The 22,537-nt window shown below is 39.8% G+C and overlaps 1 protein-coding gene across 5 annotated transcripts in view; it reads right to left on the minus strand.

Moving 5' to 3' along the window:
- The window catches only part of SLC12A6 (solute carrier family 12 member 6), a 98,274-nt gene that overhangs the window by 54,291 nt on the left and 21,446 nt on the right, over positions 1 to 22,537 (minus strand). The window contains exons 1-2 of one of the 5 annotated variants that reach the window (XM_066342705.1): positions 16,619 to 16,741; positions 15,035 to 15,071 (exon numbers count right to left, since the gene is read on the minus strand). The exons of 3 other annotated variants lie outside the window; for them this stretch is intronic. Coding sequence is in view for 1 of the 2 variants with exons in the window: in XM_066342703.1 (XP_066198800.1) it covers positions 16,619 to 16,742 (124 nt within the window). In the remaining variant the exon portion in view is untranslated. Of the gene's footprint in view, positions 1 to 15,034; positions 15,072 to 16,618; positions 16,867 to 22,537 lie in introns of those variants that run through there. One more of the 5 variants, XM_066342703.1, reaches the window with a different exon arrangement.

Genomic DNA, 22,537 nt, shown 5'->3' on the forward strand with positions numbered 1-22,537 from the left:
GAAACATTAATGAAAGAATAATAAAAATATAGTGAAGTATAAAAAATTACACTGCTTCCTTGAAAAGTTAAATGAATTACCACATGACAGCAATTCCACTCCTATGTATATATCCAAAAGAAAAACAGATACTTGTATGACAATGTTTATAGCAGCATTATTCATAATAGCCATAATGTAGAAACAATCCACGTGTCCTTCAAAAGATGAATAGATAAAACAAAATGTGGTATGTGCATACAATAGAATATTTTCAGCATTAGAAATGATGTTCTGATACATACTACAACATGGATGAACCTGAAAATATTATGTTAAGGGAAATAAGCTGGATGCAGAAGGACAAATATTGTATTATTCTATTTACATGATATAAAAGGCAAATAAATATATATAGAGAAAGTAGATTAGAGGTTATCAGGGGCGGGGGTAGTGGGAAGGGGATGCTATTGCTTAATGAGTACAGAATTTTTATTGGGGGGGATGGGGAATTTTGGAAATGGTGGGTAGCAGTTCTACAACATTGTAAATTGCAATGAGTGTCAATGAATTGTGCACTTAAAAATGGTTAAAAGGGTAGATTTTGTTTTATATATAATAAACAGTCAATTAAAAAATACAAATTTGATGAAGCAGTACTAGTTCCATAAAGCAGAAAGATGATTCAGGGCCTACAGCATGAATTATATTTTCTCTTTAATGACAAAGGAACATATGACATACAATCATAGCAACTCAAAATCAAGATATAAGTAAAGCACTCATAACTACAGTGTGTCCGTAAAGTCATGGTGCACTTTACCGGTCACAGGAAAAGCAACAAAAGACGATAGAAATGTGAAATCTGCACCAAATAAAAGGAAAACTCTCCCAGTTTCGTACCTGTTCAGTGCAGTTCGATGTGGGCCCATGCACAGATTTTTTTAGGGCTCCTTAGGTAGCTATCCCGTATAGCCTCTACAGACTTGTCACTGACTGATGTCCTACCAGAATGGGGTTTCTCCACCAAACTGCCTGTTTCCTTCAACTGCTTATCCTACCGAGTAATGTTATTCCTCTGTGGTGGCACTTTGTTATAAACGCGCCGATATTAACGTTGCACTTTGGTCATGGAGTTGAATTTAGCGAGCTACAGAACACACTGAACTTTCCTCTGTACCATCCACATCTTGACTGGCATGGCCATGGGCTGCTCCACTGTATACATGGCATACGTTGTCATTTGTGCATGCACACATGCTGCCCCATCATCCTACAGAAACTGGGAGGGTTTTCCTTTTATTTGGTGCAGATTTCACATTTCTATCGTCTTTTGTTGCTTTCCTGTGATCGGTCAAAAGTGCACCATGACTTTACGGACACACTGTATTAGCAGATATGGTCTCCTTTGACTTTAAGATGATGACAAAACTGGGTTTTATAATTATCTATTTCTTCAGTGATCTATTATAAAATTAGTGGCTATAAGCCAAATTCCTAATGCAAAAGATATTGACAATTCACCATTTAACCAACCACTTGCTTATTTTAAAGGCTTGAAAAGCATTAAGAGAGGAAAAGACTGAGCTCCACTTTCCTCAAAGATTAAGTCTCTTGTGATACAGAGGATTACATCTGGCTTCCTCAAATGTGTCTGGGCAATACAAATTTTAGAGGGGGTGGGGGAATAATCTGTAAACAACAATGTGAAAAAATTACACCTTTATTTTTACTGACCTCTAATTATTTATTTATTTTTGCGAAAGAGATAGAGAGAGGGACAGATAGGGACAGACAGGCAGGGAGAGAGATGAGAAGTATCAAATTTTCATTGTGGCACCTTAGTTGTTTACTGATTGCTTTCTCATATGTGCCTTGACTGGGGGGGCTACAGCAGAGCAAGTGAACCCTTCCTCAAGCCAGCAACCTTGGGCTCAAGCCAGCGACCATGGAGTCATGTCTGTGATCCACACTCAACCTAGTAATCCCATGCTCAAGCTGGATGGCGACCTCGGGGTTTTCAACGTGGGTCCTCTGCATCCCAGTATGATGCTCTACCCACTCTGCCTCCGCCTGGTCAGGTTAATCTCTAATTAAAGTTTAGTATTTTCTCCAAATATAATGTAGGCAACAAGTTACATAAAAGTACCTGCCATTTTTGTAACAACAGATATCAGATATTTTCATATCACATTTACAGTTTCTGCATATATTGCAGTATCTTTTAGGTTCAATACTACTTTGAAATTATGGTAATTATTAGAATGGATGTTAGGTCTTATTCAATGAATCAATAAAGAAGCACTTATTAGATGACAAGTTTAATATTTTGATTACCATACTTTAAAAGGGTTATTTTTAATCCTATACATCTTTATCAATGTGAGCATTATTTTATACATTTAAAAGCATTATTCTGAAAAGGAATTTGTAGGCTTTGGGCCTGCAAAGAAATCTAAAATACAAAAAAGATTAACAATTACTCTTTCAGACAAAATTCAAGTAATATTTTCCATGGTACTTATAAATGTTTTATATATAATTTTAATTAAATCTAACACTTTAAGCATCCCAGACAGAAAGAATCAATTGGCATACCTAATAAATTCTGGTTTCCACAGAGTACCCTACACACTCTAGAGGAAATAAAGCAGAAACCTGGTTCAGACAACTAAGTTTTAAATGCTATTGGTATATTTTAAGATATATTTTTAGAAGACCTTCACTTTTAATTTAGTTTTGAAAAAGAGAAGTTCCAAATTTTTCTATTCTAACATATTTTCTGCAACACTCTAGCAGGTGAATTCTCAGTTTTTTTTTTTTGTTTTTTTTTTTTTTTTTTTTTACAGAGGCAGAGATAGACAGAGACAGACAGACAGGAACTGAGAGAGATGAGAAGCATCAATCATCAGTTTCTCGTTGCGCGTTGCGACTTCTTAGTTGTTCATTGATTGCTTTTTCACATGTGCCTTGACCGTGGGCCTTCAGCAGACCGAGTAATCCCCTGCTGGGGCCAGGGACCTTGGGTCCAAGCTGGTGAGCTCTTTGCTCAAGCCAGATGAGCCCGCGCTCAAGCTGGTGAGCTCGGGGTCTCGAACCTGGGTCCTTCTGCATCCCAGTCCGACGCTCTATCCACTGCGCCACCACCTGGTCAGGCGAATTCTCAGTTTTAACTTAAACTTACCTTACTTCCTATCTAAATAAATAATTCAGTTATATTAATGAATTCTACTAACAATTCAAAAATTTAATACCAATCTTCTTCAAACTCTTCAAAAATAAAAAGGCAGTGGAGAGACTACTTCCAAATTCATTTTACAGGGTTAGCATTGCCCCGATACCAAAATCAGACAAGGATACCACAAAAAATAAAAGAAATACAGGCTAATATCCCTAATGGACACAGATTAATAATCTTAAACAAAATATTAGCAAAATAAATTCAACAATACATTTAAAGGATCATACACCATGATAAAATGGAATTTATCTCATCACAAGAAAAAAAATTCTGCAACTATGTATGGCGACAAATGTTAAATAGACTTAGGTGATGATCATTCTGCAGTAGTACCATATATACAAAAATCAAATCATTATGTTATGTTCCTGAAACTAATATAATGTTGTATGTCAATCAGATCTCAATAAAAAATAAAGATAAAAAAAGAGTCTGGGGCCTGACCAGGCAGTGGCGCACTGGATAGAGTGTCAGACTGGGATGTGGAGGACCCAGGTTTGAGACCCCAAGGTCGCCAGCTTGAGCGTGGGCTCATCTGGTTTGAGCAAAGCTCACCAGCTTGGACCCAAGGTTGCTGGCTTAAGCAAGGGGTTACTCGGTCTGCTGCAGCCCCATGGTCAAGACACATATGAGAAAGCAATCAATGAACAACTAAGGTGTCGCAATGAAAAACTAATGATTGATGCTTCTCATCTTTCACCGTTCCTGTCTGTCCCCATCTGTCCCTCTCTCTGACTCTCTCTCTGTCTCTGTAAAAAAAAGAATATGGGCTGTTCTTGCACATAAGACACAGTAGTAATAATAAGCCCATAGTAAGTTAATATATATGAGATCTTTTCCTTCTTCCTTTCCCCCCCTGTTCACCCCTTTCTCTCTCTCAGGTAGGGAAAAATTTGGGTACCATTATTATAGAAAAGAAACAGTATGGAAGGAAGAGTAGAGAAAGAAAAACAGAATTTTAGAATCAGGATAATTTTGGTCATCATCTAGACCAGGGGTAGTCAACCTTTTTATAGCTACCGCCCACTTTTGTATCTCTGTTAGTAGTAAAATTTTCTAACCGTCCACCGGTTCCACAGTAATGGTGATTTATAAAGTAGGGAAGTAACTTTACTTTAGAAAATTTATAAAGCAGAGTTACAGCAAGTTAAAGCATATAATAATTACTTACCAAGTACTTTATGTCGAATTTTCGGTTTGGCAGTATAAATCTTTATAAAACAACCTACTATAGTTAAATCTATCTTTTTATTTCCACTTTGGTTGCTCCATTACCGCCCACCATGAAAGCTGTAACGTCCACTAGTGGGCAGTAGGGACCAGGTTGACTACCACTGATCTAGACCTACTCTACTAATTCTAAAGGATAAGCTGGAGAGGGGTTATCAGCACCTTCTATTTCTCTCTCTAAAACTATACCAAGACCTCTTCTCAGGATTCTGATTCCCACCTACTGTAATTAACGGGAATGCCTTTCTTTTTCAGGTGTGCTAGGACAGAACAAATTGAGAATCTCAGTGCCTGGGTTAATAAGTGACTAAAGGCACATCTCACTACTGCCAAAAAAGAAAGGTTAGAGATGTAGTCTTGTCTTCAGAAGCTATATTCTTGCTTCTCAATATTCTCATTCTAAAACAAACTACAATAGGCCCTGGCTTATTGGCTCAGCGGTAGAGCATCGGCTGGCATGTGAAAGTCCCAGGTTCATTTCCAGTCAGGGCACACAGGAGAAGCAACCACCTGATTCTCTACTCCTCCCTCTACTCCTTCTCTCTCTCTCTCTCTCTCTCTCTCTCTCTTCCCCTCCTGCAGCCATGGCTCAAAGTTGGCCCCAGGTGCTGAGGATGGCTCCATGGCCTCATCTCAGGCACTAAAATAGCTTAGTTGCTGAGCAACAGAGCAGTGGCCCCAGATGGACAGAGCATCACCCGGCAGGGGGCTTACAGGGTGGATCCAGGTTGGGACACATGCAGGAGTCTGTCACTCTGCCTCCCAACCTCTCATTTAATAAAAATAAAAAAATAAAAAAATAAGAAAGTACAATAGCCTAAAACGAATTATCTAGAATCGCCAGGGAATGTATTCATGAGCAAAAAGAAACAGAACACTTAGGCAGAGTAGGCATGATTTTAAAGGTGGGAGTATAGATGACTTTTCTTAAAAAGAATTATGTCCTTCTGTACTATATAATATACTTCCTTGCCTTCTGAGCCAGGCATGTGATGCATGTGCATCCTCTAGTCCAGTGGTTCTCAACCTGTGGGTCGTGACCCCGGCAGGGGTCGAACAACTAAAACACAGGGGTCGCCGAGGCTGCTCTAGTCATACCAGTACTCTTCCTTTTAAGTTCTCTACAAATTCACAGACACACACAAAGTAAAGAGAATTAGAGGAGGCCCAGTAAGTCAATCAGGGATTGAGGTTTGGCAGGGGTTGGGAGGGTGCTACGTACTCATTATAAAGTGCTTTGAGGGCAAGAACTTTAACGTTGCTGTGACAATAACAATTTTTTGTAACACAGAGCTTTGTACACACTATAAAATGTTCAATACATGTTTGTTAAATACTTGAGTGATGCAATCTCAAAAGAAAAAGACCCAGAGATAGAAAACCAGGACTAATTTTAATAAAAGATTAATGATATAAATAGTAATTTTAAAGTCATCATCAAAACGTAAGAGTTGAAGATAAAAGGATAAACTTTCCTGTGAGTCAATGTAAAAAGAGAGGAGCTGAGATCAAGCTCTGGAAATGCAAGCAAACAAGAAAGCACAACCATAGAAGGAAACAGAAAACAAATCACTGAAAGAACTATGATGGCAATGCTGTCACGCCAATTTCCCTGAACAAATCTACACACTAAAAGGAAGTTCATTAAGGTAGGAAGTAGTGAAAATGCAGAGCCAAACATGCCTATGGGAGCAGAGAACACTATACGCATGTCCTGAAGAAATTTAAGATAATTCATTCAGCAATATACCCTCTGATTCAATAAACCCCTCGTTTATTGAAAAGGTGGTGAGACAACACTAGCCAGTAGGTATGTATGTAGCTGAAGCGTGAGTAAGTCAAGAAGCAGGACCTATATTAAGTCTTATACAGGCCACTCAAGATCATCTCTTGCAGCAGGGGCAAACTATAGTGCAGGGAGGGGGACAGTTCGATGTTGGAGGAGGTAGAACTGATGGCACTGGGGAACAATGTTGGGAACCAGACATCCAGACAGAAAGAAGTGGTAGGAGACACTAGGAAGTACAGGCAGATCTGCCACTAATACTGGGTACTGGTCACCAGTATCCTTCAAATTCTGGAGCATAGGCTAAGTATTAGATTAACAGAGGCCCTTGAAGAAACCAATGCTGTTCAGTTGGGTGTCCCAAGCATGAAAAATGTTCTTTGAAGGCCACATTCTTTTTTGGTTTGGGCTTCAGATTTGCATAAAAAAATAAGCATAATGTAAGTTATGTTCTAAACTCATTTGAATAATTAAGTTTTGTTAAAAATTTCCTAGATATGTGGGAACATCCACTAGAAGCTGAAACTCATCTGTGATGAAGACAGTTGTGATTTTAATGTGCAGTCTATATAACACTTGGAAGATAGCAAGCATAATATTAAATCAGAAAGCAGATTTAATATAGCCTGCAGATAATGTAAAGACAGTTTCTTGGGCCAAATCCATAAACTGATCAGCCAAGAAAAGTATAAATGCCAGGAGAGGGCAGTACTTACACAGTTAGGAGAAAAGATAGAAAACTCTCTCCAAGTAGTAACAGAAGAAAGGATTTGGGGATTGTTTCAAACATTCAAGAATATTATTGACACCTTATATACTTCTTTGGCTTTGTAGATATTCAAATTATTCTTCATGCACTGTAGAAAAATGTGTGTCATGCTTCCTTCACTTTAAGATGGTTTTGAAAGGCCCTGATCAGTTGGCTCAGTGGTAGAGCTTTGGTCAGGCATGTGGAACTCCCAGGTTCAATTCCTGGTCAGGGCACAGAGAAGCAACCATCTCCTTTTCCACCCTCCCCCTCCCATCTCTCTCTTGCTCTTCTCCTCCCGCAGCCATGGCCCGATGGTTAGAGCAAAGTTGGCCTTGGGCAGTGAGGATGGCTCCATGGCTTCGCCTCAGGGGCTAAAATAGCTCAGTTGCTGAGCAGCCCAGACCCTGGTAGGAGGCTTGCCGGGTGGATCCCAGTCAGGGTGCATGTGGGACTCTGTCTTTGCCTCCCTGCCACTCAAGTGGAAAAAAACAAACAAAAAAATCCCAAGATGGTTTTGGAAGAATAAGGCCTGACCATATAGATCACAACGTTAACAAGGATGAGGGGAAAATGACCCAACAATCCAAATTCAATGAAGCTAAACAGCTAAAGAACTAAGGAGCTAAGAAAGCTTTGCATTATGGATGCTAAAAGAAAATGATAAATATTTCTGATATTTTAAGAGCCTGTTTTGATTTCATGTCATGGTGAAACGTTAACTGCTTAATGCAAGCTGAATTTAATATTTTTCTAAATTTTCAAACATACAAAGAAAAAGTAAATACTATTGCACATGCATGTTGGAATTTTTAAAAACAGTTTTGAGTGTGTATGTGTACACACTGATATATAGTAAATGTGTCACGATCTACCATAATTAAAAAAATAAAGTGAATCTTAAAGAATTTTGAGACTGGCTTCTTTCATTCAGCTTAAGCCTTGAAGATTCATGCAAGTTGTTGCGTGTTATTTAAAAAGTTTTACTGATATAATTTACATACCATATAATTCACCCATTTAGTGTTCAATTCAAAGCTTCTTAATATATTCACATTGTTGTGCAACTCTCACCACAATCTAATTTTAGGATTCAGTCCCCCTCTGAACGAATCCTTATAACCACTAGCACTCAATCTCTATCTCACTCCACCTTGCTCAATCCAAAGCAACCACTTATCTACTTTCTGTAGATTATATTATCAAGGTTCATCCATATTGTAGTGTGTATTAAGTACTTCATTTGTTTTCATTGCCAAATATCCCATTATATGAACGTACCACATTATAATGATTTATTCATCAGTCAGTGGACACTTGGGTTGTTTCTCTTTATTTCTGGCTATTATGAACAAATACTGCTATGAACATTCCTATACAAGTTTTTGTATGAACAATTATTCTCATTTCATTTGGGTATATACCTAGGAGACTTGCTAGGTGATATGGTAGCTCTATTTTTAACTTTTTGAGGAGCTGCAAAACTATATTCCAAAGTGGTTATACTATTTTGTTCCCACCAAGTGTATAAGGGTTTCAGTTTTCCAACATCCTCATCAACACTTGTAATTGGCCATCTTTTTTTCTTTCTTTCTTTTTTTTTACAGAGAGAGAGTCAGAGAGAGGGATAGACAGGGACAGACAGACAGGAACAGAGGGAGATGAGAAGCATCAATCATCAGTTTTTCATTGTGACACCTTAGTTGTTCATTGATTGCTTTCTCATATGTGCCTTGACCGGGGGGCTACAGCAGATTGAGTAACCCCTTGCTTGGGCCAGAGACCTTGCATCCAAACTGGTAAGCTTTTTGCTTGAACCAGATTAGCCTGCACTCAAACTGGTGACCTGAGGTCTCAAGCCTGGGTCCTCGGCATCCCAGTCTGACGCTCTATCCACTGCGACACCGCCTGGTCAAGCTGGCCATCTTTTTGATTAAAGATTTCCATGTGGATAGAAGTAATGATTTTAAATAATAAAAATATGATAGTAATGATAGAAATAATAATTTTAAAGTCATCATCAAAACATAAAAGTTGAAGATAAAAGGATAAACTTTCCTACAAGTCAATGTGAAAAGAGGACCTGAGATCAAGCCCTAGAAATGAGAGTGAACAGAAGAAAGCACAACCATAAGGAAACAGAGAAAACAAATCACTGAAAGAACTATGGCAATGCTGTCACGCCAATTTCCCCGAACAAATCAACACTAAAAGGAAATTCATTGAGGTAGGAAGTAGTGAAAATGCAGAGCCAAACATGCCTATGGGAGCAGAGAACACTATATGCAAGTCCTGAAGAAATTTAAAAGAATTCATCTGGCAATCTTCCCTCTGATTCATATGACTTGGTTTAACGAGAAGGTGGTGAGACACCAGCCAGCAGGCATGTAGCTGTGGTATCTCATTGTAGCTCTGATGTGCATTTCCCTGATGACTAATGATTTTGAGCAGCTTTGTATGTGCTTGTTGGCATCTTTTCCTCTCCTCACCTCCAGCTGGAAAGCTTTTACCTCTTCTTCTTCCCACAATTCTGAGATTTCCCACAGACCCTTGGTTGGCAAACTGAGGCTCATGAGCCACATGCGGCTCTTTGGCCCCTTGAGTGTGGCTCTTCCACAAAATACCACATGCAGGCGCTACATTGATAAGAAATGTACCTACCTATATAGTTTAAGTTTAAAAAATTTGGCTCTCAAAAGAAATTTCAATCGTTGTACTGTTATTTGGCTCTATTGACCAATGAGTTTGCCGACCACTGCCATAGACTTATTACTTTTACATGATAAATATCATTGAATTGCTCCCTGCAGTATGTTCCTTTTGGTTAGAGTCCTAACTTACCATTTACATAACACCTACCCAGAGAGTTTTGTCATTTTCCACTATTTCTCTTTCATCTTGTGATCTCTGTTATGGCTCAAATATTCCCAGGGGGGTAATACACTCTCCAATATTTTTATATTTGTAACATATTTCCTCTTTGTAAGGGGAATAATATCTTCACTGGGAATAGGGATTCGAGATTATTTTTTCTCTTGGTAATCTGTGATACTCTTCTACTGTCTCCTAATTCTCAGAATTATGGATTATAATAAATTCTTTTTAATTTTTATTGATTTTATTATTTTATTTTTTATTTAAATTGTTTTAAAATTAAGGGAGAGCAGGGGAGGCAGAGAGACAGACTCCCACATGTGCCCTGATAAGGATCCAGCCAGTAAGCTTTCTCTGGGGTGATGCTCTGCCCATCAGGAGTGTTGCTTTGTTGCTCTACAACTGACCTATTTTTAGAGCCTGAGGTGGAGGCCACAAAGCCATCCTCAGTGCCAGGGCCATCTCACTGGAATTAATCAAGCCATGGCTGTGGGAGGGGGAGAGAGGGAGAGAGGGAGAGAGGGAGAGAGGGAGAGAGGGAGAGAGGGAGAGAGGGAGAGAGAGAGAGAGAGAGAGAGAGAGAGAGAGAGAGAGAGAAAGATGAGGGAGGGAGAGGGATGGAGAAGCAGATGGTTACTTCTCCTGTGTGCCCTGACTGGGAATAGAACCTGGGACTTCCACACACTGGGCCAACACTCTATCACTGAGCCAACCAGCTAGGGCCTGTTTTTATCGATTTTAAAGGGAAAGAGACAAACAGAAACATCAATCTGTTCCTATATGTGCATGAGATTTAGCCCATAACATTTGCATACTGGGACAACATTCTAACCAACTAAGCTATCTGCCAGGGCAATAATTTAAAAAAAAAATTAATTTATTGGGGTCACATTGGTTAATAGAATCACTTAGGTTTCAAGTGTACAATTCTATGCTACATGATCTTTATAGTGCACTGTATGCCCATCACCCAGAGTCAAATCATCTTCCATCATCCTATATCTGGTCCCCATCTCTACCCTCTTCCCAGTTTTATATGCCACATGAGTGAAATTGTATGGGTTCTTAGCTTTTTCTGACTGACTTATTTCACTTAGCATAATATACTCAGGGTCCTTTCTGGAAGCCTCCAAGATGAATCCTTGGAGTTAAAATTTGTATAAGGATAACTCTAGGTGTATGTACGTTATCTATCACTGATCTTTCCTGAAACTTCATTCTGCACAATGAAGTCTTTATTTAACTCAGGAAACTTATTTATATTTTCCTCCATTTATTCCTTTTTCTCAAACTTATGTTAGCCATGTTAAGTGTCTGGAATTTATCCTTCAAGTCTCTTATTATTTTTTTCAATCTCCTTATATTTTTGGCTCTGTGCTTTGAAATATTTCTTCCACTTGATCTTCCAGGTCAATACATAATCATACTCATGCATTGCTTTTTACGTGCAAGACAGGGTTGTAGGTCATTGGATATTGACAACAGATCAGCAGTGTATACAACAGAAAAAGTTCCTGTTCTCAGGGTGCTTATGTTTCAGTGGAGATAGTTTTTTTCTTTTTTAAAAAAAGTATATACATGGATTGAGTCATCTAGTAATAAGTATTTAGCTGGGAAACCATACTTTTGCTCAATAATGGCTTTTCTTATACTACACTTGAACCTCCTTAAAAGTTCCTATTCTTTATTATTTTCATATTCGAGCTATTGTCTTCGCCAGCATTTCTATTTAGCCGGTCTATTACATTGTTTATTCTTAGTTACTTTTTTCTTTCTGGTTGCCTGGCTTCCCCAGATGGGTTGTTTTCTTTGTTACTTTACAGGGGCTTAGGTTTCGCTGTTGAAGCACAAGTGGTAGCCGTCTGGAGAGAACAGAAAGGCACAGGAGTCTCTGCCCCAGTAGGTGGTGGGCAGTGCAGCTGCCAGGCCTGTGGAGACCCAGGAGAAGCCTCCAGGCGCTCAGGTCTCCTTACATCTCAGCCTCAGGGATGGGGAGACATGAGTCCCTTTGCTCTTTCCCTTTCTCCTTCCCGCAGCGTTCCATGGATCTCTACCAAGCCAAGCTAGACCTGCCATTTTTAGCCTTACCCCCAAGTTTTTGTTCGGCCCCTGAGGAATAAAGCCTGGGCCAGCTCTCCCTGACAGAGCCTCACATAGCCCAGGCTTCACGGGCACCCAACTTGTTCTTTAGATCGAGATATCATTTGGCTCAAAGGGAGGCAAACAGGAATTGGAATCAGAAACAAAGAATAGTGAGATTTACCTTCCTAGAACCCTCTCTGAAAAGTAAATATAGTTTACAGACTTATCCTAAAAACATCCAAATGTTGGTAAATAAGTCAAAAAATTTTTTTCTTTTTCTTTTTTTCAAGTGAGAGGAAGGGAGATAGAGAGACAGACTACCGCATGCGCCCTGACCAGGATCCACCTGGAACCCTTACCTGGGGTCAGTGCTATTCCCATCTGGGGCCATGCTTATAACTGAGCTATTATTTATTTATTTATTTATTTATTTGTATTTTTCTGAAGTTGGAAACAGGGAGGCAGTCAGACAGATTCCAGCATGCGCCTGACTGGGATCCACCCGGCATGCCCACCAGGGGGTGATGCTCTGCCCATCTGGGGCATCGCTCTGCTGCGACCAGAACCATTCTAGCGCCTGAGGCAGAGGGCATGGAGCCATCCTCAGTGCCCGGGCCACTTTGCTCCAATGGAGCCTTGGCTGCGGGAGGGGAAGAGAGACAGAGAGGAAGGAGAGGGGGAGGGGTGGAGAAGCAGATGGGTGCTTCTCCTGTGTGCCCTGGCTGGGAATCGAACCCGGGACTCCTGCACGCCAGGCCGATGCTCTACCACTGAGCCAACCGGCCAGGGCCCTAAGTCAAAATTTTAAAAAGCCTCTGTGAGGTGCAAGTATCTGTGGTTTGTACCATTATCAACTACTGCCCTAAATATTAAGCTTTGAGAAATGAAGATCTTAATGTAAGCTGAATTTAAAAGAGTACAGATTAAAGCCCAGGCCAGTTGGCTCAGTGGTAGAACGTCGGCCTGGCATGCAGGAGTCCCGGGTTCGATTCCCAGCCAGGGCACACAGGAGAAGCGCCCATCTGCTTCTCCACCCCTCCTCCTCTCCTTTCTCTCTGTCTCTCTCTCCCCCTCCTGCAGCCGAGGCTCCATTGGAGCAAAGTTGGCCTGGGCGCTGAGGATGGCTCCATGCCCTCTGCCTCAGGCGCTAGAATGGCTCTGATTGCAACAGAGCAACGCCCCAGATGGGCAGAGCATCGCCCCCTGGTGGGCATGCCAGGTGGATCCCGGTCGGGCGCATGCCGGAGTCTGTCTGACTGCCTCCCTGTTTCCAACTTCAGAAAAAAAAAATACAAAAAAAAGAGAGTATAGATTAGATGAATAAACTTGAAAATAATTATGTTGTATAAAAGCAGTCAGACAAAAGAGACTAGGATTTCATTTACATAAAATTCTAGGGAATGCAAACTAATGTGTATCATTTTCAAAAAACTACTAAAACACTCTCCCTCACCTTCAGATACAAATATAATTAAAGGCCATTGCAAGTTCAGAGCATACTACAAAGTATGTTTTTGTGCTGATGGATACTTACTGATGGAATAATCAAAAACAGGGTAGAAAATTAGGCAAGTCATCTTGGAGGAAAAGAGTAAGAACCTGGTCTTGATGTCATGTGGGTTTGTGTAATTTTCTATGGCAGATAGGATGCAGAAAGCAGAAGAGAAGAGTTCAAATGAAGAAAAATACATGATCAAAGGCAATGCGGTGGGGGAAAAATGAAGAGAGCTTTTGAAAAGCACTCTTACTATAGGTTCACCATTTCTAATCCAATCATTGAAATCTCTTATAACAAAAATGTTTTATGTTATAGTGGAAAGAACACACAGGAAAGGAAACTAGGTCTAATTCACTATATAAGGGTTTGGAATTGATCAAAATCATTTATGTTATTTATGTACCAAATTTAATTTTTACCATGCCTATGTTCTACATTTATTAGAATTTTCTCTAATAGACTTGTGCCATTATCCAGTTTCATTCTAAGTAATAAAACACTTGAAATATTACATTTTTTCTAGAGCACTAAAATATACATATTAGACCTTCAGACATATATTTATTCTTTTTATATTAAAATTCAGTATTTACATTTGGAAGATTCTACATCAAAGATTTTATTTATTCATTTTAGGGAGGAGGAGAGAGAGAGAGAGAAGGGAGGGGAGGAACAGGAAGCATCAACTCCCATGTGTGCCTTGACCACACCAAATCAGCGTTTCAAACTGGCAACCTCAGAGTTCCAGGTCAACGCTTTATCTATGGAACCACCACAAGTCAGGCAGAATGATCTGCTTTTTAAATATATTCAATTTATATGACAGTATATATTTTTCTCTCTGTATTTGTCATTATAGAAAGAAAACCACTCAATGGAAAAAACCAACAACTGGTTATATAACTGGCTAGTATTAGAAGTGCTTGTAAAAAAAAACCCCATAATCGGCCCTGGCCAGTTGGCTCAGTGGTAGAGCATTGGCCTGGCGTGCAGGAGTCCCGGGTTCGATTCCCAGCCAGGGCACACAGGAGAAGCGCCCATCTGCTTCTCCACCCCTCCCCCTCTCCTTCCTCTCTGTCTCTCCCTTCCCCTCCCACAGCCAAGGCTCCATTGGAGCAAAGTTGGCCCGGGCACTGAGGATGGCTCTATGGCCTCTGCCTAAGGCACTAGAATGGCTCTGGATGCAACAGAGCAAAGGCCACGATGGGCGGAGCATCGCCCCCTTGTGAGCATGCCGGGTGGATCCTGGTCGGGCGCATGCAGGAGTCTGTCTGAGTGCCTCCCAGTTTCCAACTTCAAAAAGATACAAAAAAAACAAACAAAAACAACAACAACAAAAAACAAACCCATAATCAATTTTGGATTTTAAAACTCAGAAGAACAGTTGCATTTCAAGCAACCATCCAAAAAAAAAAACAAAAAAACAACAAAACCTCCAAAAGCATCATCTATCCTCAAGAACATTCTACTCCTAAGTAAAAAACAACAAAACTTAGATTTTTCCCATACATCTCCCCCCTTCTTTCCCTCTAATTTAACTCTACAATAAAGATAAATACAACTCAGGTAATAGATTCCCATCAGTTGTTCACTTACCAAACACAATAGTTCATTCAAGCAGACAGTTTCTGGGCTGTCATGGAAAATGCCAATAAAAAGCCTATTAAATTCAAGTTAGGTTTCATCTGTCACTTCTTCCTGGTCCAAAACAATTACTATGGAGGAAAACAAATTAAGCCCAGCAATGTCATTTATTACAAAGTTGGCTGCTATAAACTTTTTTTTTATGGCTTTCCTAGGTGACTGCTAATAGATTAAATGATTTCAACACTGTTCCTATCTGAATACAGCAAATTTCCTTCAACATCATAGAACCGGTAAAGTTGAAATAATAAAATAGCAATGGTGAAGAAAGAAAATAAAAAACAATGGGAAGTAAAATGAGGTAAAGACAGACATTACTTGTTTGCATTTGTGAAATTAATGAAGACAATAGCAAAGACAAAAGCCTAAAAGGATTAAAATCTAACGACGACAAACATAAGAAAGTGCAGCTTCAAATACACACAATTCCGAAAGAGAACCTAACTTCTTTGCGCTAAACTTGTGGAAAATCAGGTTTCAGTTCCAAGTAGGTTAAACTTAAATTCGACTTATTGTCCTGACTATTCAGCAGAATGAAAATAACCTGGCAAAGAGTTTCCATAAAAATTTATCTTCACTAGTTAAGTTCTCTCACCTACAAGGAAAAAATAAAAGGAACTTTGTTTTTAATAGTTCTTATCTTTAGTTCAATTCTTAAAAAATTATGAAGGCTTGATAAGACAGGAGAGAGTAAAACAGCTGTTGTCAGCAAGGAATTGTGAGGTATTACTGGCTATAGGAAAAAGTTAAAACCAAAATAAATTTTGAGAAATTATTTATTTCCTTAGCCTCCCTCATTAACATACAGGGGAAATTCTTGACAATATATAGTATTTACAGACTTAAAAAACAGGGCTTCAAACTACAACTATATTTAATACCATAGTATTAACCAAGCTTTTAATTGCATATTTAAAATTCAGAACCACAATTCCTCCAGGAAGTGTAACTGCTACAATTAAAAGAAAGTAATAGGGATAATCACATTCATCAAGTTTATTAAATCAAGTCCTATGCCAGTCATCATAATGATCTACTGTACTTCTGTTCTTTCATTAAAGAATTCCTAGGCCATTTGCGGTTAAACTACTGTTTAACTGGTAAACTGAGGCAAAATACTAAATAACTTGAGAAGTCACAAGTGCAAAGTCCATTGTACAAAACTACTGAACCATGCTCCCTTTTATGCGCGTTTCCAGGTGTTATTTAAACTGTCTGAGCAAAAGGTGAATTCCAAATTCCACATAAATTGACTTTTACTGTGCCTTTCTTTTTGTTTGAAAACTCCTTTCATACATTGCCACCGATTCAATTTCACCTGTAGGTAATGAACACAGAACTCATTGTGGGGAAAAACAAACCACAATGTGAAAAAAGAGACGTTATCAGATACACAAAGGAGTGAAACAGTTGACTGAAAAACACTTTAACCACAATACTTTTTCTCCATCCTAAAAGAGGTATTTTGAATATTTGTTACCATTTCTTTCACAAAAAACCCTCTAAGTTTCAAAAGTTCCCAAGTTGAGTACTTACCTGTTTCATCTGAATGCTGAATCCGAGTTTTTATTTCTGCTAAGCTGGTCTCTCCCTCTTGGGAGACAGAAGCTGCTGCCCCCTCCTCTAAGTCCTCTACCTTAGTCACGGTAAAGTGTGGCATTGTTATAGAAGTCCTGCGCTTTTTCTGTATTTAAACTTTCTTCCAGTCTACTCTGCCTACCCCTTCGCTGCTGTCCCCCTCAGACTCCAATCCTCTGATCACTGCCTAAGGGAGACCAAGAGAACAACGCTGGGAATCGGGAAGTACTTTCAGCTCACGTGACCCTAGGGAGTGGATACTAGAAGACACGCCTTCCTTGGCGTTTATCTTCCACTTAGAAGATTTAGCACTCTACCCTTCACTTATCAAGATCAAGAATCCCAAGAGCTGTTTAGGCTGCTTTCTGAGAGCAGTCAAAAGCTGGAAAGTGGGCAGAATTCATGAAATGCAGCCCACTGTGTGCTCTCCCACTTGTTTCCTTCACTTAAGTTAGTTTCACCCCTAAGCCCAGTCATGATCTCAACCTTTGCCCTCATATTTCACACCAGAAAGACTAGGGACCAGTTCATTTTACAAACTTTCCTCTTTAAAGAAAGACTGGCACTACATCAATTTAAAAATGAAACATGAACGATTTGTAAGCTTCTGTTGTTGCTTTATTTCAAAGCATATGGATAGTAGTCATATAAATCAATAAAAGTGTTTTATCTTTCAAATGAGAATGTTCATTCATCATGTTTAATGAACACCTACATATTTTATGCAAGGCATAGTTTAGACACTGTAGTGTATACAAATAGTGTATACAAGATCATCCAAGGAGAGACATTAATTTTCCCGAAAGTCCGAAAGAGCAAAATATTTAAAGAAAAAATATCCAAGGAAATCCACCTGATTAAGAGGTGCACAGTTCCTTCAGCACACACTTCATGTACTTAACATACATTTTTTCAGATAACTGTTTATATCAAATTTTCAGTTGATGATGTAAACTACAGAGTATAAAGCCCTATGCAATCTCTGCACTGAGAGGAAGGAGTTTAGTAATTGAGCCCTGTATTAATTTCCAAGTTGATAATATAAGGGCTTTGTTGTTAGTTAACACCTGACAAGTAAGACTTCCCTCAATTTAAGAAAAGAAATGGTGATTTATAGTCCTCATTTATTCAAATATGTACCACATCTAAAAATGAAGAAAATCAATAGTTGTTAAAGACCTACTTTGTGCTCTTCATTGAATTAGAAACTTTTCATTATGATCTCATAATTTAATCATCAGGATAAAGAACTTGCCCAAAGTCACAGAGCTTGTAAATGGTGAAGCCCAACTTAAAAACTTCTAAACTGACTGGTGGTGATACAGTGGCCAGTGTCAACCTGGGATGCTGAGGAACCCAGGTTTGAAACCCCAACGTCGCAGGCTTGAGCGTGAGATCATTAACATGATACCATGGTCATTGGCTTAAGCTCAAAGTTGCTGGCTTGAGCTCAAGGTCACTGGCTTGAGCTCAGTGTTGCTGGCTTAAGCAAGGGATCACTGGCTCAGCTGGAGCCCCCTGGTCAAAGCATGTATGAGAAGCAATAAATGAACAAAAAAAAGTTTCACAGAGTAAGAAAAGTCCTATGCTCATCTAAACTTTTCTTTGGGGGGGGGGCGGTGAGAGACAGACAGGAAGCGAGAGAAATGAGAAGCATCAATTCCTTGTTGCGGCACTTTAGTTGTTCATTGATTGCTTTCTTATATGTGCCTTGACTGGGGCCTTAGCCAAGCCAGTGACCCCTGGCTCAAGCAAGCAATCTTGGGCTCAAGCCAGTGACTTTGAGCTTCAAACCAGTGACCCTGCACTCAAGCCGGCTACCTCGGGTTTTCGAACCTGGGTCCTCAGTATCCCAGGTCGATGCTCTATCCACTGCACCACCGTATGGTCAGGGTCATCTAAGTTTTCTTTTATCCCTGGCCAGCTGGCTCAGTGGTAGAGCATTGGCCTGGTGTGTAGAAGTCCCGGGTTCATTCCTGGTCAGGGCACACAGGAGAAGCAATCATCTGCTTCTCCACCCCTCCCTCACCCCTTCTCTGTGTCTCTCTTCTGCTCCCACAGCCATAGCTTGATTGGTTCAAGGGCATTGGCCCTGGGCACTGAAAATGGCTTCATGGAGCCTCTGCCTCAGGCACTAAACATAGCTTGGTTGTGATCATGGTTCAAGATGGGCAGAGCATAAACCCCAGATATGGGTTCCTGAGTGGATCCTGGTAGGGGCACATGTAGGAGTCTGTCTCTCTATCGCCCTTTCTCTCACTTGGAAAAAAAGAAAAAAATAAGTTTTATATTATGAGTTCCTGTATAGCACTGGCTTGTAATTTTGGCTGCACAGTAGAATCACCTGGGAGATTTAAAAAATACTGATGCTGGGCTTCATCCTATTCTGATTTCATTGATTTGCAGTAGAGTCTGGGCAACAAACATTTTTTTTTAAAAGCTTAGTGTTTTTTTTGTTTGTTTGTTTTTTATTTATTCATTTTAGAGAGGAGAGGAAGAGAGAGAGAGAGAGAGAGAGAGAGAGAGAGAGAGGAGAGACAGAGAGAGAGAAGGGAGGGAGGAGCTGGAAGCATCAACTCCCATATGTGCCTTGACTAGGCAAGCCCAGGGTTTCGAACTGGCGACCTCAGCATTTCCAGGTCGACGCTTTATCCACTGTGCCACCACAGGTCAGGCCTGGGCAACAAAGTTTTAAAAACACCCCCTACCCATGGTACTAAGATGCAGCCAAAGTTGAGAATTACTACCATATGGGAAAGAGAAAAGTTTAACCTATTATGTCTTTGTTAAGTATTTAAAAATATTTTATTTTTATTGTTTATTTTAGTGAGAGGAAGGCAGAAACAGACTCCTGCATGTGCCCAGACTGGGATCCACCCGGCAAGCCCACTAGGGGGCGATGCTCTGCCCATCTGGGGCATTGCTCCATTGCTCAGCAACCAAGCTCTTCTTAGCACCTGAGGCCCAGGCCATGGAGCCATCCTCAGCACCAACTTGCTCTAATTGAGCATTGGTTGCAGGAGGAAAGAAGGCGGGGGAATGAGAAGGGGAGGGGTGGAGAAGCAGATGGGTGCTTCTTCTTTGTGCCTTAACCAGGAATCCAACCCAGGACATTCACATGCTGGGCTGATGCCCTGCCATGAAGCCAACCGGCCAGGGCTCTTTGTAACTATTACAAAAAATAATAATAATAAAAATAAATAAATAAATATATTTTATAAATAAATATATATATATATAAATTTCAGAGAGAAGGGAGAGACAGAAACACCAATCTGTTTCTATATGTGCCTTGACTGGTGATTGAACCAGCAACCTTTGCGTATGGGGATGATGCTCTAACTAATTAGCTACTTGGCCAGGGCTATAACTATTTTTATTTTATTTATTTATTTATTTATTGTATTTTTCTGAAGCTGGAAACGGGGAGGCAGTCAGACAGACTCCCGCATGCGCCCGACCGGGATCCACCCGGCACGCCCACCAGGGGGCGATGCTCTGCCCATCCAGGTCGTCGCTCTGTTGCAACCAGAGCCACTCTAGCGCCTGAGGCAGAGGCCATGGAGCCATCCCCAGCACCCGGGCCATTTTTGCTCCAATGGAGCCTTGGCTGCGGGAGGGGAAGAGAGAGACAGAGAGGAAGGAGAGGGGGAGGGGTGGAGAAGCAGATGGGCGCTTCTCCTGTGTGCCCTGGCCGGGAATCGAACCCGGGACTTCCGCACGCCAGGCCGACACTCTACCACTGAGCCAACCGGCCAGGGCCTATTTTTGATCTTGAAAGAAATCAAGTCGGGTGTGGTAGTACCCTGGGTGACTGTAGCTAGTCTACTAATTTATTCAAAGGAACTTAAAACACTACCAAATTGTCAAAGATTTCAATATTATATTCTGAGTTTTAAGTTCTTGAATATGTTAATGTGATTGGATATTTCCAATAGGACCTTGCCTTTCATAGATATATTTATATTATAAAAAATTGGATTATGAATAATCTATAGTTGATGGACAGAAATGACTTGTGTTTATGATTCTGTGTACAGCTTGTGTGTATAAGCCTACAAACAATATTATCCTGTCACCTCTCTCCTCTAAAAGGTCCCCCAAACTAAACAAGTAGGAAGGTAACAAATTCCCATTAATCTATTACAGGAGTGATTTATTTATCAACTTGATGCTTTGGTACCATAGTGGTCAGCAATTTTAAAATTGTTCTCTCCTAGAGTGGACTACAGGTAAAAGTTCAGGAACACAAAATAATTAAAGGCAAAGTTAAAGTAGTACAGAAAACTTGGGGGAAGATAGTAAAGCTGAGGTATGTGAGTGCTATGCATGAGGAATGGTTAGGTAGAGAAGGTGCAACGTAAGAAATAGCTATTTTAAGTACAATAAATTACCACAGCGAGGTACCATTACACATCCCCCACAATGGCTAAAATTGGTAAGACTGACACCAAATTTGGTGAGAGTATGGAACTTAAGGAACTTTCGTTCATTGTTACTGGGGTGTAAACTGGTTCACCCACTTTGGAAAAGGGTCTGGTACCTTCCCATATAGCAGTTTATTACTAATAGCCCCAAACTCAAAACCCAGGTGTACATCCACAGGAGAATGTATAAACTATGATATATTCATACAAAGAATTACTATGCAGCTCTAAAAAAGAATGACTCAGTGGTACATGCAAAAATATGGATGAAACTCAAAAACATTATGCTACATGAAAGAAGCCTTAAACAAGAGTACATAATATTAGAGTCTCCTGATAGGAGGTTCTAAACAGGCAAAACTAATCTATGATAAACAAAAACCCAGGATTATGGTTGCCTCTGAGGAGATGGGGCATGAGAGACTTCCTGAGTGATGGTAATATTCTACAGCGTAATAAAGTTTAGAGTTTCACAGGTGTATGAATTTGTCAAAACTCAGCCAATGTTCACTTAAAATGTGTGTATTTCATTGTATAGAAAAATTATCTTCAAAGAAAAAAATTTGCAAATACTGAATTCTAATTAATAACATGAATTTTAAAGTGTTTGGGAGACGTGAACTGATGCTTGCAATTTACCTTGAAATGTACACACACGAAAAAAACAGATATATGATAGGACAAGTATAATAAAATGTTAATGACAGATGCTAGGTCGTGGGTATTTCAGTATTTACTTTTTTTTCCCCATGTATAAGACTCACCCTTTTTTGAAAATTTGGGGTCTAAAAACTGGGTGTGTCTTGTACAGTGGTTGTCAAGTCATTTAAGAAGTGTGGCATTTCAAATGAGGATGAGGCAATATTTGAAGACAGAGATTTGTCATCAGACACAGATGAGAACAAGCTAACGGATGGCAGTTTTGACAGTGAGGAGTTGTATGAATTTTATGTAATATTTCAGGCCCCAAAATTAAGGTGTGTCTTATACATGGGAGCATCTTATACATCGGGAAATATGGTAGTATAAAAGACTTTAAACTTTCTGTATATTTGAGAGTTTTCATAATATTATAAAATGTTGGAAAAGATACAGTGAACTGACACCATTATGAAAATGAATAGGCAAGTGACAAACTGGGAGAAAAATATACAAAGGACTTGTATTTAGAACACAGAAATACTTTACAACTCAATAATAAAAAGACAATACAAAATGGGAAACGATTTAAACAAAGGAAGTTATACAAATGGCTAATAAACACTTGAATAAGTAACCAACATCATTGGCCATTAGGGAAATGCACATTAAAATCAAAAGTAAGACTGACTGGTGGTGGCACAGTGGACAGTGTCAACCTGGGGATGCTGAGGTCACTGGCTTGGCCGCGGGCTCACCAACTTGAGCACAGGGTCGCCAGCTTGAGTGTGGAATCATAGACACGATTCCA

Source organism: Saccopteryx leptura, chromosome 6 (assembly GCF_036850995.1).
Source record: "Saccopteryx leptura isolate mSacLep1 chromosome 6, mSacLep1_pri_phased_curated, whole genome shotgun sequence".
Lineage (NCBI taxonomy): Eukaryota > Metazoa > Chordata > Mammalia > Chiroptera > Emballonuridae > Saccopteryx > Saccopteryx leptura.